At 39.6% G+C, this 17,500-nt stretch overlaps 2 protein-coding genes and 1 pseudogene across 2 annotated transcripts in view; 1 reads left to right on the top strand and 2 right to left on the bottom strand.

The window, feature by feature from the left end:
- Positions 1-6,962, bottom strand: part of LOC138059413 (GATOR1 complex protein NPRL3-like) — an 11,038-nt pseudogene extending 4,076 nt beyond the window's left edge.
- LOC138059412 (retinoschisin-like) overlaps positions 1-17,500 on the bottom strand; it is a 143,100-nt gene that overhangs the window by 15,734 nt on the left and 109,866 nt on the right. The gene's annotated exons all lie outside the window — the stretch shown is intronic.
- On the top strand, positions 7,558-14,332 carry LOC138059714 (uncharacterized). Its single transcript, XM_068905320.1, has 5 exons — positions 7,558-7,599; positions 10,481-10,604; positions 12,003-12,070; positions 12,653-12,779; positions 13,791-14,332. Exons 1-5 carry the CDS (start codon positions 7,558-7,560, stop codon positions 14,330-14,332), a joined length of 903 nt encoding a protein of 300 aa, XP_068761421.1.

The raw sequence follows: 17,500 nt of genomic DNA, 5'->3' as shown, positions 1-17,500 counted from the left end.
ATAACATTTTTATAAAGCTGAACTGTTCTTTCCTCAACAGTACATGCTTTCATTGGTTACTTCGAGGTCACACGACATCTAACAATAAAACTGTTTCCTGCCAAGAGTTTCTGAGTGGGAAACAATGCAAAATCTATGACATCAGAGGGTAACAGTGCACTGTTACCTGCGAATGTTGACCGACGACCCCTATTGCTGTTGCCAGTGCTATATAACAAATCCCTTAATGACTGGTCCCTCAGGAAACAGTTAATTTTGTTTCCCTCGAATCTCAATGTTTCCCTCTGCTGCACCTCGGGGAAACACTGAGATTCGAGGGAAACAAAATTAACTGTTTCCCGAGGGACCAGTCATTAAGTGTTTAATGTTATGGTACCAAATTATATGAAATAAGACAGTGCTTTAAACATGATTGGTTGAGAGTTTTGTAACATCCAGATTAGTCCATTCCACTTGACAGAGCCTTGATCACTCTGGATATCAGAAAGACCATGTTCATTATTAATTTTAAGCATCAGATGACTTTTTCCATGTTTGGTCAAGCTTGATGTTTTAAACACGGTAAAACACTGCTGCTCGTTTTTTAAACATTACTTAACCACCAGGCCCTGGTTGTTCAAACTATGGATAGGGCTATCCACTGGATAAATCACTATCCAGCAGATAAACACTAGCAAAACCAATTGAGTTTAGATGCAGTGGATAGTGATTCATCCGGCAGATAGCGCTATCCATCGTTTGAACAACTGGGGCCTGATCAAGAAGACAGATAGTAAACACAAAGTACTTTAACCATAGTTAAGTACCTTATTTCCTCATGTTTCAGTGCAATAGCTATTCGCTTGGACAGGTCATGATAACAGTCAACCACAGATGGTTCTACAGTTGCCTGTAAGGGTTGGATTCAAAGTTACAGTTATAAACGAGATGCTTCTGTGAAGCATACACTGGGTTGCCTGTGGTACGTGCTACAGAAAATCAGAAGGCACTGAATTGTGTGGTATTGAAATACAGCATTCCAGTCTCTGAAGAATAACAAATAAAAGAGAAGCGAGAAACATTGGCTTCTGGGCTGACATGTTGATAATTTTCAAGTTCCCTCACAACTTCTTTTTACCACAAGTGTGCCCTCTGAGCATCTGAAGGCTTTCTAATACTAAAGTTCACTGAAGTTAAGCCCTGCCGGGCGGGGTTAGTGTTTGGATGGGAGACCGAAACAATGTACCCCTCTTAAAACAGAAGCATCGGACCGAAAATACTATTAACTCTAACAAATGCGAACTCAGCAAGGTACAGATCTTGTTAGCTTGCTTTATGCAAAACAAATATTGATGAAAAAGCAAATAACTATTGATACACAGTTTTCAGAAAGAGCAGAAGGAAGTTTCCCGGACGGTCGATCGAGAATAAAATATTTACGACATCAAAACAACATTAATTTTGAACCGTGAATATAGAATATAAAAAGTTACGATCAGCGACAAACATTTTGGGAGATTTTTGCTACGTTCAAGTAAATTGCAAAATCGAAAAGTGACATGGCCGGAATTCAGCGGGCGCCGTGATTACGTTACCGCTGCATGTTACTCGTCAAACAGTGAAGCATCTGTGTCAAATGATGGCAAGATACCGGGTTTTTAAAAAGTTTCTTTTTCTGTCAAGTGTTATAAAGTTTGACAATGAAATGAGCGAAGTCAAAACAAAGATCACAATCGCCCAACTCTTGTTTATGCAAAGTCAAAATTTACTCTCCAAGACGCGTACGACGTTATTATCACCAGGTAATTCCATCATTTTGGAAATAGCAGCTACTTTATTATTCATCTGCGTCACAAGTTTTCACTGATTTTGGGGCTCATTTTGTTGAAACTCGAGCACGCTTTCAACAGGCCTGTGAACCCTTCCCGCTTACAGAGCAAAACTAAAAAACTTCTCGCATATCACATTTCAACCTTAAGCTCGAAAATTCAATACACAACATGATATTATAATTCACAAAGGCAGAAAATACCACAGAATCCTTTTCCAGCGAAAGTTTTATTGAAACAAACAACATATTTGCTCTTAGAGGCGAAAACCTCTTCCTATTTCATTGCGTGCGTGAAGACAACAAACTCAATTGTGTCAAATTACCTTGTACTTCAGGTAAATACTGCTCACTTTGATTTCGTCTCCACGGGCGATAGATTGTTGTCGAAGTCCAGTACTCGTCGCTTTTGAGATTCATGCCAAGTTTATCCAACTGACTTTCCATTATTGAGCTCCATAAGGGTATATTTTGTTTAAGGATCCACTAAAACGCCATTCGCGTTGCATGACTTTCGACGCCATTGCAGGCTAAGTTAATGATTCTACTGTGTCCACCAGAGAAATCTACGCAGTTCCACTACCCTCTCGATCCTACGAAAATACGCGCAGAAGGCTCTATCCACAAAGACACCACTTACCAGGGGAGTGACAGGCAAGACTTTTACCGACACGGAAAAAAAAAAAAAAAAAAAAGAAAAAAAATAAAAAAAAGAAAAAAAAGAAAACAAACAAACTAAACGCAGACCTCGACTGGGTTTGCCTTATAAGGCAACCCAGTAACAAGCCAGACAGCCTGGGGAAAATGTATTAATTATTGATGCCTGCTTGCCTGAGAAAAGCAAATGTATAATGGCTGCTCAGCAGCTCAAGATTCCGCAATGTTTAGGTCAAAATTCAAAGGTGAATTTCAGATTGAACACTACATATCAAATAAAGCTTTAATATACAATGCATCAACATCACATACCTGTAGGACAAAAACAACATTGAAAAGTTTCATCATAACAACATCTTTTTCTCGAGGATGTTTCATTTCTCTAAACAAGTTCAACACAAGTGATAAATTAGAGGAGACATTTTTGAGTGGACCTAGATTTACATGTAGTTAACCCATTCATGCCTAAAGGGCCCCCAACTGACGAGTAAAATCGTCATTTTGACGATAAGCTGCGGCTACATGAGCGAGTCTTTGCTTGCGATGGTGATGCCATTTTTTAAAATTGTCACGTCAACAGTGTGCAGTGAAAATCACCCGTGTAGCCACCTCGCACAGGTGATGCAACAGCTGAAAAAATTGCAGGAAACAAAATATCACAAGAAAGTGAATGATTTGAATTTTTCGCAACAAAGTTGAGCACTTTGTCACTGCATTCGTGACAATTTATGATGCGTCCAGAGGTTATTGAGCCAATCAGATGCAAGAACGTCATTAGTGTTTGGGTTTTCACAGAGTGCTTACGTTTTTCTTTCTCTCTGTTTTTCTTCATCCATCAAAAGGTCATATATTGCGGACAAAATTGCAATATCGTCGTCCAACAAATTTTTGTTTATCAACTAATAAAATTCATACCCAGTCTTCCAAGGTCGCGCAAATTGTGCAAAAACTTGTCGCCAAGTGTAGCCACCATTGCTTGTTGGTGACACAAAAATATTCAAAAAAATCACATCACTATAGCAAGCAAGTCTCAATCTCTGGTGGGGAAGGGTTAGAAGGGGGGTGGGGGACTCTTGATAATGGTAATTACGTGTGCGTTGCCTGACTAATGTGCCGATCAAATTGAAACTTCAGCATCCCCCCCTCGGGCAAACCCCGGGCATTTGACTATCTTACTGTGCTCGGGGAGTGGGGAATTTGACCTTTGCCTGGGTGAGGTGGGGCAAATTGAACTGTAAGTGTCAGGTTTTTTTTTCACGTGCCAAAGTGAAATTCTCTAACAGCTATAAAACACATGTCTTGACGAGATGGAAGAGTTTAAAGGAAGAGATATAGCATTTGTGAGCGATTGGCTTACAAAAAAGGTGTTCAAAAGGTCTTTATTTAAGATGGCAGGAACCGATGACGATTGTTCTTCAGTAGGGTATGACAGACAAATCCGACGATAGGGTAGGGCATTTGAACACCATTTTGGTCCGAGGGGGTGGGAATTTGAACGATCCAATCTTCAAAAGTTCAAATGCCCCTGGGGGCCGGTGGGGAGGGGGATGATGTTGAAGTTTTGAATTGATCGGCACATAAAAGTTGTTAAAGGCTGCAAACTGGTGCCATCTCACTTAGTCCTTGCCTAGACTGTGAGTCTGCAGCAAGGCGGTTTCCTGGTTCTGCAATGTCCACTAACAATGCCCATTGATGATCATCATCATCATATTTATTAAATAATGTTTAAAAAATGAGCAGCAGTGTTTTATCGGGTTTAAAAAGATGAGGTGTAGCCGTATGTTTTTAAACCTGAGAAAACACATGCTATGAGTTTTTTGAACAACTTCAAAAATATTCCACAAAAAGTGTGTCCATTGGGAGTTCAAACAAGTGTTCAAATTGTGAGGGGAAGATATCAGCATACAAGAACAACAAGTCGACCTTACAAGCAGTATGGTAATTTTAAAAGCATGTTTTTTCCCTTCAGTCCTTATTCTTTGTTGTCCATGGTTGAAGGAGGTTGGTTAAAAATGCTACGTAAGAGAAAGTTCAGAGAACTGAAAACTGCCAATTATGAAGAAAAAGCATTGTTGGAAAAATCCACTCAAAAATCAACAAATATGTCACAAAATGGTCTTTTAATATTTTCGCACAGTGGCAAATACAAGCCTGAACAAACAAGCAGAGAACCGAAGAAGAAGGGTTTGACGTGGAATGGGACAAAATCCAAAGTCTAGAAATGAACATTGTTAACATAACGGCAGAGTCATTGGTCATTGGTTAGGTCATTGCACATTCAGCCCCGTACTCCCCTGGGACTGAAATCAAAGCCACCACTGGGCTAATTTCAGAATGATCATAGATTACCAGGTATAAAGGATTATACATGTGGCATTCTATAGATGTTTTGATAGAATGTTAGCCTCATGAATTATTAATGAGTTTTGAAGATTATTAGATGATAACATTTATCGAAATAAAAAAATAATAAAATCTGTGATAATGATGATGATACCTTATGCAGTCCTTAAATTGCACATTGCAACCCAATACACCTGTACAGTACCTTAGTAATACAAACTAAGTGCACAAAAAGAAACTGTCGAAATTTATAGGACGCGATTGACCTGCTTGATGCAAAGTTAAAATAATAATAATAAATCATTTTAGTTGGCAGTCAGCCCTCTACGAGGCTTTAATTCACGGAGACCTTCCATCTTGTTGGAAACTCCTTGGGGTTGCATAATCCCATTAATTTTGTTTGATCATTTTGCTCATTCTACTCCCAATCTTTTCTCTCTATTCCCACCTTTTTTTCTAAAACTGCATTTGGTAAGTAATACTCTGACCGGACTGGCATCAGAATTTTATCAAACTCAGTAAACACAGACCTTAAATTCCGGATCTTGTTTTTTGTATGCAAGCGTCGGATGACCCACAAACAACACTTCATCCACTTTCAACTCAAACTTGGTTCCACATGCCTCTGAATGTGGTGACAGAATGTTTGCAAGAGTACTGTCTGAAAAGCTATGTGAAAAAAGATACCATGAGTAATGTCTAAAACCCATACATTATTGCATACGATTAAAAAAGTGTACAATAAAATTTACAAAAAAATATAAAAATATATGTATATTGCCCAGTCTCACCCAACAAGATGACCATCTCTAATTCCAGAGAAATTCCTAAAATAATGGAACAAATTAAACAGAGGAGAGAGAGTTTAATTGTGATACTCTTTATCACAGAATAAACGCTGTACATGGAACTTGAACACAAGCTAAATGCAATTAAGCAAGCTAGTGAGAGGCCTTCATTACTACTCTCAAGTACTAAGCATTCTGGATATATGTACAAGGTGCAAGTGGTTCAGTCTTCGATCAAATAAAGTGCTCCATGTGGTTTGCAGAGTGTTGTAATAGACTAAAAGGCAATGTGGTTGTCTTGGCATAATCTTCTGATTTAGGACTACTGATCGCTGAGACCACATAACAGCAAACAGAAGGAGAAAGGAGTCCAAGAGCTGAAACTGGTAGACCTATCAGTCTGCACATAATTTGTATAGCATGACTAAGCCAAATCTCACCTTATATCAGTGTTGTCTTCCACTTTTGTCAATGCAAAGCGATTCTTGGGAATTTCTAAACGTAAAATGTTAAATGCGATGAAAGACAACACAAATATGCAAAATGCAAGAAATGGTCCAATTTCTCTCAAAAAAGGAAGACAAAAAAATAATATTGTTTATTTCTTCAGGATCAGACACCATGATGATACTTCGATATTCTACCTGGGGAGGAGAGAGGGGGGAAGGGTGTGAGGAGGAAGCGAGTTATCATCAACCTCCCCTTGTTGAATTAAATAACAACAACAACAAAAACAAAACACAAAAAACATTCCTTTCTCCAACTAAGGTAAATTTCCTTTTCTCTTCTTTCCCATCACTGCATTCTGAACAGTTTAAAGCAATTCTGTACATCATTGATGCAGCTTTCCCTATCCAATTCTTGCACTGCTGCTGCCATTCTTTTTCCATCTTCACTTTCACTTTGTAATAACAAACACATCATGTACAAACAAGACCATGGTGGCCCACAGTTAGCAAATTAGCCAGATCTGAGTAAGAGCATATCAACATTCATTCTATCTTTTTAAATCGCTGATCCACTGTTTCAGCTGCTGGCTTTATTGTTCTGTAGTAAAGTATCCAACCATACCCTGAATTTCAAAGCTTCTGCTGCCAATACATACAGGGCCCTAAGCTGTGATACTAACGAAAATTTTGTTTTTCCCTGCGCACCTGTCATCCTGCAGGAAGCTCCACAAAAGCTATGGAAAATTACCTTTTTCTCTTCGTTCTGGGTGGCAAGGCGCTTCAAACGGATACCTGAATAAAAGGCTTTGGCCCCTGCTTCCAGCTGTCACCAGAATAATGCTTACAGGATCGCAAAGATCCATTCTCTTCTACTTCAACATGAAAGTCGCCATCTTGAATGTTTCCTCGTACCCAATCTCTCGTCAATTCTCGGGTCACCTCAAGGCTGAAGTGCAATAATAATTAGGGTCAACATTTCCAGGGAATTTATAGGTCCCAGGGGTGATCTAGGGGGAGGGTGCAGAGGGTGTGCACCCCCCTCCTGAGATGACCAGCGGCTTTCTAATACAACTGTTATTCCGGAGGAGAAAAAAATACGGAGCCCATCATAACTATTCTTAGTGGTGCACCCCTCCTAAGAAAAATCCTAGATCCGCCCCTGGGTCCCACAAGGCAATTTCAATAGGCAGCTTGCTTTACCAACAAACAACAACAACTTTTATTTATCCACGGGATCCTTAACACTAAAGAGTGGTCTTCTAAAGAGCCGTGCGCAATAAACCTAGTACAAAAAAATTACAAACATTATTAAAAATTCCTATAATAAGTGCTAAACTAAGTTAAGAAAATTCTAATATACCATAGCAGAATAAAAACTATTTAAAGTAGTGGCTTTCTTAGTCTCCGCTGACAGACTGTTCCATGTTACTGCGCCCCTATAACGAAAACTTTTCTTGAGGGCCTCAGTGTTCGGTCGCTGAATAAACAGGTTATGCTGCGCACCTCGAAGACCATGTCTGTGAATGGTATTAAAGCTGGCGAATTTATCAGACAGGTATTCGGGTTCAAGGTGATTTACAATTTTAAACATTAAAGATTTCAGTTGCTTTGTACCGTCTTCTATTAAGCTGCAAGTAGATAGATTGTGCTTCAGAGGCCTTCAAATTCTTTCAGCAACAAACTCAACCTTGATATGACGCCGAGTCAGAACTTGAACCAGGGCAAAATGGTCGGAAGCGAGTGCTCTCATTGCTACGCAAGCCCTGCTCCTCCTAACTAAAGTTCAACCAGATGCTGAGATTTTGCGGGTTACATAAAAAGCGTCTTCAGAAATGGAATACCTGACGTCCTATGGGTCCATCATTAAAGCACGAAGATGATTTTGAAACAGCCGCCTCTAGCTGGATGCTAGCCACTTTCACTTTTTGAACTAGAGTGCCTGCTGCCTTTAATTAACGCAAGTATCAAGAAAATAATCCAAGACGGAATTTTTATTGAACGTTTTGGGTCGTATACATTTCATTGCTTGAGGTAAACTGCGCTTAAGAACAATTTCTCTAGTTTTCGCTCATACAAAATATTTTACGAAAGATAGAAGTGATTCTGGTTTGGAAACCCAGGAAACCGTATGTAGTGAAGCACATTAAGGGTGCTTTCCGTTAAGCCAAAATTTCCGGAAATTTCGGGCTGAAGTGAAGTGGAAAGGTCCGTTTCGGTTCGGTCCGACCGGAATATTTGGGACCACCTCTGGAGGTGGTCCTCTTTGACCGGTCAGTCCGGTCCGACCAAAACGTGCTTTTCCATTTACAAAAATTCTCGTTTCCAGCGGCATTTCATTGTGATGAAACCGAAATTTCGGTGGAAACGTAAATGGAACGCTTCGGTCCGGTTGGAAATTGACTTTTGATGAAAAATTTCGTTCCATTTTTCCTTGGTTAGTTCCACTGGTCTCCGACCTGATGGTCCGGTCCTAGACCCTCATGAGTTTATCCATTGTAATGTATCAGCAAAAACTCGTAGGAACTTACCATAATTTTAAGAAAAGACCGAAGAAGTAATGTACAAATTATTTCAAATTTTCATTTTAATCGCTACATAACAGACTGGAATAGTATTCCATCGAACATTATGCATACACTTTCCTTAAACAGTTTTAAGTACTATCTATTTGATCATTTGTATCATTTTTAACAGGTGTAACTTGTGAGTGACGAGTAAGTCAGTACGCAATTTAATTAGACTTTATTCGCATAAAAGCTGATGGTGGCGTCAATCGTGCGTCACTGTCCTCTAATAGATCATAGGCAAGAACCAATCAAAATGTGAGAATAACTTGGGTTATTATATAATTGGAAACCTCAACCGCTTCAACCTAAACCGGTTGCTGTTGAAACGGTTGATCCCAATGGAACACGACCTTACACTTGAGTGCTTGGTTACCTGGCGTATGAATGAAAAAGAGGCCATAGTTAACCTTGTTTTCAAATCTGCTTTTCTCATCTAAATTCCGACTAATCATCTCGAGATTGTACAACATCACTAACATAAGAAAAGTAGGGAGGTCTGTATCATAACAACGCCAACACCAGCAGCGAGCCTCACTTTCATGAAGGCCAGGTAACTAAGCATTTAAATTCTGAATTGTCACTCAACAGTCTGACTAATAATTGCTTAAATTGTCCAGTTAAGTCCGAAGGATCACTTATACCTTTCGTCTATAAACCGCACTTCAAATATATATTTCTTTCATTCAATAATATTCTAATTCTTAGCTCAACATTTTTTAAAACTATTTTTTGTCATGTTGAGGCTGTTTTTCCAGTCCAGTCTCCCAGAATTTATTCTTGTCACAACAACTTTTAATTACATGTCCACACTTTTCCTTTCGTAAGCAGCTAGCGAGAAAATGACTAACGAATTAAGTCTTTTGTTCAACTCTCATAATTTCCCCCAGCAGAGAGAATGACCAGACTTAGCTCAACAAGCTAAAAAAAAGAATGGATAGTTTTGGGAAATACGACAAGAGAAACATATGGGAGGGTTTGTTGCTCAAAAGGATTGAATGAGAAACATGAATATTTCAACGATATCTTTCAATCATTGCATTTTGTTTACGTTTAGGCCAATTTGAAGACTGGAATGGAAAAACATCATCTCCTTGAGATTATTAAGAATTAGACAACCAATGATCAATAAATTTTAAAAATGTCATGTTATCAAGTACGTGAGAAAGTTTGATTTATATGCAGTTGTTCCGTCAGTACCTACTGTGAGTTTGATTTGACTTTACATGAAAAAATTAGGTTGTATTTCACCTCTTGATATAAATAGAAAGATAATTTGAAATCCTAAAAGATATACACTAATCACAAGCTCTTCTTTTTGTCAATGTTTACCAAATACCCTAGGTCCTCCAAAATATATGAAGTTTATTATGATTTGTACGACTTGTTTTTAAAGTCTTTGTATCCGGCGAGGTGGTTATAGCATTTTTATTACCTTACCTTGATTTATTTAATTCTTTGAGGATCAAAATTCAGTCGAGGTTAAAAAGTGCGACAAAAGATTTTCTTTTGCATAAGACTTTAAGAATGGTAAGATTTACGATATACCCGAGTTTCAGTCTATTTAGCGTCAGATCCTGGCATTTTACTAAACTCGAACCAAATCGTCAGCCACAGAGCGAACACTACTGTCGCAATATAACAGATTAAGTAAACATACTCGAATGCTAGTTCAATTGTAAAAATGTCCGAATAAATTATGCCTCAGACGCCTTCCAAATTCTTTCACCAACAAACTCAACTTTGATATTGATTGCAAAAAATATCATATAGATTGGTCTATGCATGATCGAACAAAGGTCATATTGAGCGCTAAAGAAATAGAATTATATCTCTTTGCTGGTCATGGTATTTTCGAATTTTTTTTTCCAGATTATCAAGAGCCTCCTTGTTTCACTCTATGAAGTAGCCGTGCTGGTGCTTCTCGTTTCGGCAACGAACCTGGACATTACAGCTGGGCTGCTGGGAAAAGAGAAGGTTTTTGAAACATTTAATGGTGAGAAAAGACAAAGTCATGACTGAGTTGCCTAGAAGGTTTTGTCAACTGAAAAACAGCGTTACACAGTAAATTGCCTTTATGCCAAAACTTATCAAGTGTGGCCGATAGCTATTGTAAAAATAAAATTGAAACTCCGACCTTTCGTCCACAAGGATCCGAGAATTCACCGCATTCCTTCCGAGAGTCGAGAAAAGGCTTGTGGAATGCTTCAATCAAGCGTAAAGTTGCAGGGTCTTTTTCTTGTGTAATGACTGGGATGATCTCGATTGCAATGCCTTTGAAATCTATGTTCTGGCATGTTGAAATGTGTTTCTTCACCGAAAAGCTTTGGCTGGTGAGGTGTTGAAGTTCCCGTACGCGGTCGTGTATGAAAGGTGTGGCACTGCTGATGTATTGTTTGTTATTCACAGCTTTTACATTTTACTTGATAGACGGCGTTTCTTCTTAGGCACAGGTCGGTGTCAGAAATCGGTGAGAAATACTGTTCATGTAGAGAAGGCGCGTCTGAGGGTATATGATTTGTGAGTAACGCGTACTGGAATGTTTTCTTTTCTAAAAAATGTTAGTAACTTCAGTTGTAGTTTAATCGTTCTGAATCGGGGGTGGAAGTGAAATCATTTAACCTTCGATATTGGTAATTCCTGTCATTTTTTAGCCCAATGATTCATGATTCGTTAACAATTTGTGATTCGTGATTCTTTTAACCATCTCTCGTAATTCATGATTCCCAAGTTTTGAACACAAAACTTTATGATTCCTTCTAAATTTAACAACTCATAACCACTGTGATTCATGATTCAGGATTCCACCTCCGATTCTGAAATGTATGGGATCTTGAAATACGACCATTAATTCTACGGTGTTGGCTGGTTGGAACTCTCGTTTACTCTGGGGGCGCGTTGCTCGGTTTATGCTATTTTCCGGGTATTCGTTCAAACGGAGGATGTCGTCGATTGCCTGTTGATGTTTCTTCAAAATTACTAACATTTTTCGAAAAGAAAGCATCCTAGTACACGTTGCTCACAAATCATATACATATAATAACTGATTTTTTACAGTAGCTATGGGCCTCACTTGAAGTTTAAGTTTTTATAAAATGCTACGTGCTGAAGGACAACATACAACGATTGTCTTTATGTCAGTTTAGCAGCTGTGTATGTCTTTTTTTCTTTCATGTCTTGAATTGTATACTTCTCGGTTCAACATCACATAATTCTCAGTCAGGGACTCTTCAACTCTTCTTTCAGATTTCCACCTTTTTGGACACGTTATGTCAACACTTAAAACCACAGATGAATTTGATTGTGGGTTACATTGCTTGAGAAATCACCACTGCCGATCATACAACAGCAAGCCCGTTAACGAGAGACGTGAAGAAATTATCTGCGAATTAAGCAACCAAACAAGACAAACAAGACCGGATAACTTCAGGCAAAGTCCTGGATTCACTTATTTCGGAAAAGGTGATCGTTTGGCAAAAAATATGCACATAAACTCACTTATGCATACTTTGCGCGTCTTAGCAATGCATATGCACGCACTGCACGTATAATTATAATTTCCTGATTCATTTGATTTCATCTACTTACAAATAGTCTCAAGAGCCTTTAAAAAAAGTTTTTTAACTACCCGATGAAAGGCATCAAATTGGAACGGACTTGCAAAGGCTTAGTGTTTAATTTCCGATTCATTCACTGTATTCATGTCCCCTAAAATATAGCGGCAGAAAATGTAAAAAGTCTTCTATTGATTAGCCTGCTTGCAGGCGGTAATTCACGGAATTCCGGTCGCCCTTTTGGACCGGTGGAAGTCGGAAGATCTGAGATCTCGCCCTCTCCCCCACCTCGTCGTTTTGTCACCCGGTCCAGACCTATCCTATGCGCTTCCAATATGGCGTCTGATACGTGTTTGGTGGCAACAAAAACATCTACCGCCTGCGAACAGGCCTCATAGTTATTGATCGGTATATAAGCCACTTTTCCAAACTTGAAGCGATGAACCATAAAATAAATTAAGTGTTTTTTTCTTTTGACTCAAATCTTCAGCTGTTAAAGGCTGGCATTCAAGATATCTTAAAATCTCGCGACTCTGTGGGTGACGGGGAGTATTGGATCAATCCTGAGGGAAACGGAAACTCAATGAAAGTCTACTGTGACATGACAATTGCGGGCGGTAAGTTTGCGAACGCTGTGAATTGGACAAAAAAAGGGAAAAAAGGAGAAATTGGCCTTCTGTTATGAAAAAAAAACATTAAAAACAATAACAGTGACTGCCTCGATTCCGAAACGAAATATAGATTAACTGAAAGCAACAACAAACTTTAGAGCATTTAAAGCAAGGTGAACACACCATAACACCAATCCCAGCTGTCCATAACCAGGTGAGATGGTTTTGCGTATGCGTGAGGTGATTGCCACACAGGGTTTTAGTGTTGTGGTAATTCCTTCAGTTACGAAACTGGTATCAATGGAAGCCGAAGTTGCGCCCTTTACCCCCCTCCCTCTGTCAATGCTCCGTTTTTCACGCATATTTAAAGCAATAGCTTCACGACTCAGAGGAAGGTCGAAACAGATGTTGAAGTGAACGAGGTTCGAGCCGGGGACCTCTTGCTCCGAAAGCCGCGCACTAACCTACTGAGCTACGCCTGTTTGGTGTCTTCACCTTGCTTTTAATGCTCTGTAACAAACTTTTACTTATCCGATTAGGCGCCATGACACAGTACAAAATCCGCAAATCACTAGTTGTCCTTTTCCCATAACACCAAACACCAACGGAAGGGTTCCTCTAACAAAATATTAAAACGCCACCAAGCGGTTCATTTTTTCCGCCCTCTCTGAAAACAAAAACTTCTCTTTTAAAAATTCCAAGGTGTAGGCTTTACGTGTGTGGTGACCAACTATTGCAGGCAACCCCAACTTGTGTCCACAAAACAAAGTATAAAAAAAGCTAAGGCGTTATGCAAAACTAGTTGCCTTGACTCGCATTCTAAGGACACGCAAAATTTTCAGCGCATTGTTTAGCGATCTTCTCAATGGTCATCGAGGGACTGGAGAAAAACGAGCAGTTTATTTCCAAAGCGCAAACCCATTTTTACCAACAAACGAGTAAAAAGTGGTCTTTACTTATCCGTATAAAAAGTAGTTACCGGGCATATGTGATGATACAAAAATCTCTGAATTACAGGAGGCTGGCTTCTTGTTTTCAACGTTGTAGTTGAAGACTCAAAATCGCTACCCACAATTGCAGCTCAAGACTCGTATCGCAAGATCGACAATTTTCGAAGCAACGCTTTGTTTCTCACAAATAACGCTCTCAACGAGCTGCGAAAGTTCTTGGCCTTCACGCAAATGCGATTTCACTGCCACAAGCCAGGGAATCGTACTTTTCATGTGGCTACGATAATCAACAGCACTGGTGAAGCTGTGATTCAGTTCTTCACAGGACAAACAATACAAATGCCAACATCGTGTGGGTCCTTCATACCACTGCCAGATGACAATTCGATCCTTGCAGGTGAATGCGCCAAGTGGGGAAAAGAAAACGAGAACTTTCATGTTGGAAAATGGTCGCATCAAGGCCGTAAGGGACTGTGGGATCATCTTGCAATGATAGGGAACATAGCTCACTGGAATATAGTCCCACCAAGATGGGAATGTGACGATTTTTTGTATACTAGTACCCCCGATCCCCACGCTGGTAGCTTTTGGAAAGTATATGTTCGTTAACTTGAAGGCTTTAAGATTTTTCACGAATAAACTGGGTAAAACGCACAACATGGAGCTTTAAGTTCACATTCATAACAGTTAAATGATATCAAAGGAACTTTAGCAGGGGGATTTATCCATATCGAATTGTTGGCGAAGATAGAAATTGGCCATTTTAAAACTTTTGGTCCAACTTCATTCCCCACATCCTTAGCTTTACAGGACAAAAATACTTTGAGTGCACTGAATGTGGTTCTTGGAAATAAAAAGTTGACATTGGTTTTTGGTCATCCTCAAAGAATTAGGTTTTTTGCAAAGTGAAGTCACTTTAATTTAACGTCGGTAGTTGCTTCAGCTACGAGGCTGGTATCAATGGAAGCCGACGGTGCTCCATTTTACGGGTCTCAATGGGGTTTAACCGTTAGCCGTAAAAGGGCCAAAAATTTAACCGTTCGGCGTAAAAAGCTTAACATTTAACCGTTAGCCTTGAAAAAAATGTCTATATTAGCGAAAATTAAAGGTTTCAATTGTCTTGCAAAGAACTCCATTTGCGTATCGTTTAACTAATTTTGCTAATTACTGGCCGTATTTTTACGAACGGTTTTTCGGGTCGCCAAGCGAGTGACAAACGAAAGCGAGCCGCCAAATTTCAATAGAATTCTCATTAAATATAAGCCACCAAACCAAGTAGCTTAAGCGAGTTGGCAATTACTTTCGGCCAACGAGGAGTCGCTTGCGGTTATTCAAATCGGAAATACAACAGGCGTGCTCTCTTTATTATTTTTATTATTGTATTGGCACTGGGCACGAGCTCTCTCCTCATTTAATCTTACCCTTGAAAACACGTATTATTTTTAGGTCGCTTAACGAACTCTGCAAACAAACCACTTTCAGGAATGATAAGCGAGACAACGGCTGTCATGAAAACATGGCCACTGTCACTTCACAACGCCGGAAATGGCGGATGTGTCTTTGAAATGGATCGTACTACGCACTTTGACAGACTTGACAGGACGTTGACGTTTTGACAGCTCTCACAATGCTCCCTATACTCAGGCTTTTCATGGTTTTGCCATGCGCCACACTAATGGAAATTAACTATTCACGATATTTCCAGTTAATTATTACATTAATGATGAAATGGTATATGAAGTGAATCATATATGAACTGCGGATATGAAATCAAGTGAAGCTATGATCTTCGCAGTTATGAACGCAATATTTGCAATTGCGTAGAGAAGCCTGAAAAATTCAGGACTTCAACAGGGTTTGAAACCGTGACCTCGCGATTCCGGTGCGACGCTCTAACCAACTGAGCTATGAAGCCACTGACGTTGGGAGCTGGTCATTTGTGGGTTCTAATGGTCCCGCGAGGAATGAATCAATGATGAAATGGTATATGAAATGAATCATATATGAACTGCGGATATGAAATCAAGTGAAGCTATGATCTTCGCAGTTATGAGCGCAATTTTTGCAATTCCGTAGAGAAGCCTGAAAAATTCAGGACTTGAACGGGGTTTGAACCAGTGACCTCGCGATTCCGGTGCGACGCTCTAACCCACTGAGCTATGAAGCCACTGACGCTGGGAGCTTGTCATTTGTGGGTTCTAATGGTCCCGCGCGGAATTTTTTTCAGGCTTCTCTACGCAATTCATAACCGCGTTCATAACTGCAAAGATCATAGCTTCACTTAATTATTACATTATCAGGGGTTTCAATAGAAGCCGGTTACCAGCGGTATACCGCCGCCTACTTTGCCTCACACCGCCGGCTAGTTTGCCTTGATTTTCACTAAAACTGCTATCATAAACTTGTCAAACTGCCGCCTTCAATGGGCTATCATGGACGGCTATTTCAGAAGTTATTGAAACCCCTGCATTATAACGTGAAACAATGGTAATTAATTTTTAAACTTTCAGTAAACCGTCAAGCCTGGTTTTCACTAGCGACGCAAGCACAAGGATCAAATTTTTCCTTTTCCTTGTGCATGCGCAGTTATGCTTGCGTTCGCTTGCGTCGTGTGAAAACAAAACACAGCGCTGATAGACAGTCGCGCTGATAAGCACAAGGACATTTGTTGCGTCTGGCCTTGCGTCTGGCCAATTAAAGCACTCGTTCCAGATTCCCTGCGTCTGAGCATTTCAACAATATGGCGGTTGCCGTGGTTGATTTTGATGCCTATTGTCGACGTTCGTTTTCACTTTAATAGCATAAGCTGCTTGTGCTTGTGGTTGCGCTCATGCTTGCGTCACTAATGAAAATCAGGCTTAACGGAAAAAAATTAACCGTTAGCCGTAAAAGCCACTATCCCATTCAGACCCTCTTTAAAGATGTAGCTACATAAATTAGAGGAAAGACGAAACAGACGTTGGGATCGAACTGGGGACCTCTTGGTCCCAAAGCCGAGCGCTAAGCAACTGATCTACGCCTGCCTCTCTTTTGTCATTGAAGTAAGGAAGGAATGACGTGAAACTACCTCTTTAACTTTTGATTAGCCTGCGAGCAAGCTCAGTCTCCATTGGGGTCTCGCGCGAGATTTTCGGGCCCGAGTGGAGGATCCTCTCGCGGCTCGATTCGCTCGCCGCTCGCGATCCACCGCTCGCGCCCGAAATTCTCGTGCGAGACCCCAATGGAGAGCTTGTTCGAAGGCTAACTTTTGATCAGTGGGGTTTCTCAAAAAACTGATTTGAGAACAAAAAGGACGGTACAAAGACGTTGTTATTGATTTGACTGGGTGATGTACCAATTTTCACAATGTACATGTACAAGATACAAGTACAAGGACACAGTGATTTTAATGTATCGGCAAGAACGCGTGGGAACCATAATTTTAAGGAAAGGCCCAAGAAGAAATGTACAAATCATTTCAAATTTTCATTTTTCAATCGCTCAATAACAGACTAAAATAGTATTCCATCGAACATTATACATACACCTCCATTAAATAGTTTTAAGTACTGTCTATTTGATCATTTGTATCATTTTTAGTAGCTGTAACTTGTGAATGACGAGTACGCAATTTAATTAGGTTAGCTTTGGGCTGTATTTAAATTTTACTTCTTAATTTATAGTATGTTTAATATTGGGGAATATTCTTTGTATTGAAATTTAGTTTTGTTCAACTATTCTCTAGTCATGGTCTTTTTGTATTTTTTTCTTTCTCCATAGTTAATTTATTTGTATTAG

This window comes from Montipora capricornis, chromosome 8 (genome assembly GCF_036669925.1).
Source record: "Montipora capricornis isolate CH-2021 chromosome 8, ASM3666992v2, whole genome shotgun sequence".
Taxonomy (NCBI): domain Eukaryota; kingdom Metazoa; phylum Cnidaria; class Anthozoa; order Scleractinia; family Acroporidae; genus Montipora; species Montipora capricornis.
Note: the sequence above shows the minus strand (reverse complement) of the source record. Positions and strands in the feature narration are given on the sequence as shown.

What these genes read in the sequence shown, in the direction of transcription:
- LOC138059714 (XM_068905320.1), top strand. Translation starts at nt 7,558, where the DNA reads ATGTCTGTGAATGGTATTAAAGCTGGCGAATTTATCAGACAG. An exon ending in GGTTTTTGAAACATTTAATG is followed by an intron (nt 10,605 to 12,002) that starts GTGAGAAAAGAC and finishes CTGCGAATTAAG; the next exon opens with CAACCAAACAAGACAAACAA. An exon ending in TGACATGACAATTGCGGGCG is followed by an intron (nt 12,780 to 13,790) that starts GTAAGTTTGCGA and finishes TCTGAATTACAG; the next exon opens with GAGGCTGGCTTCTTGTTTTC.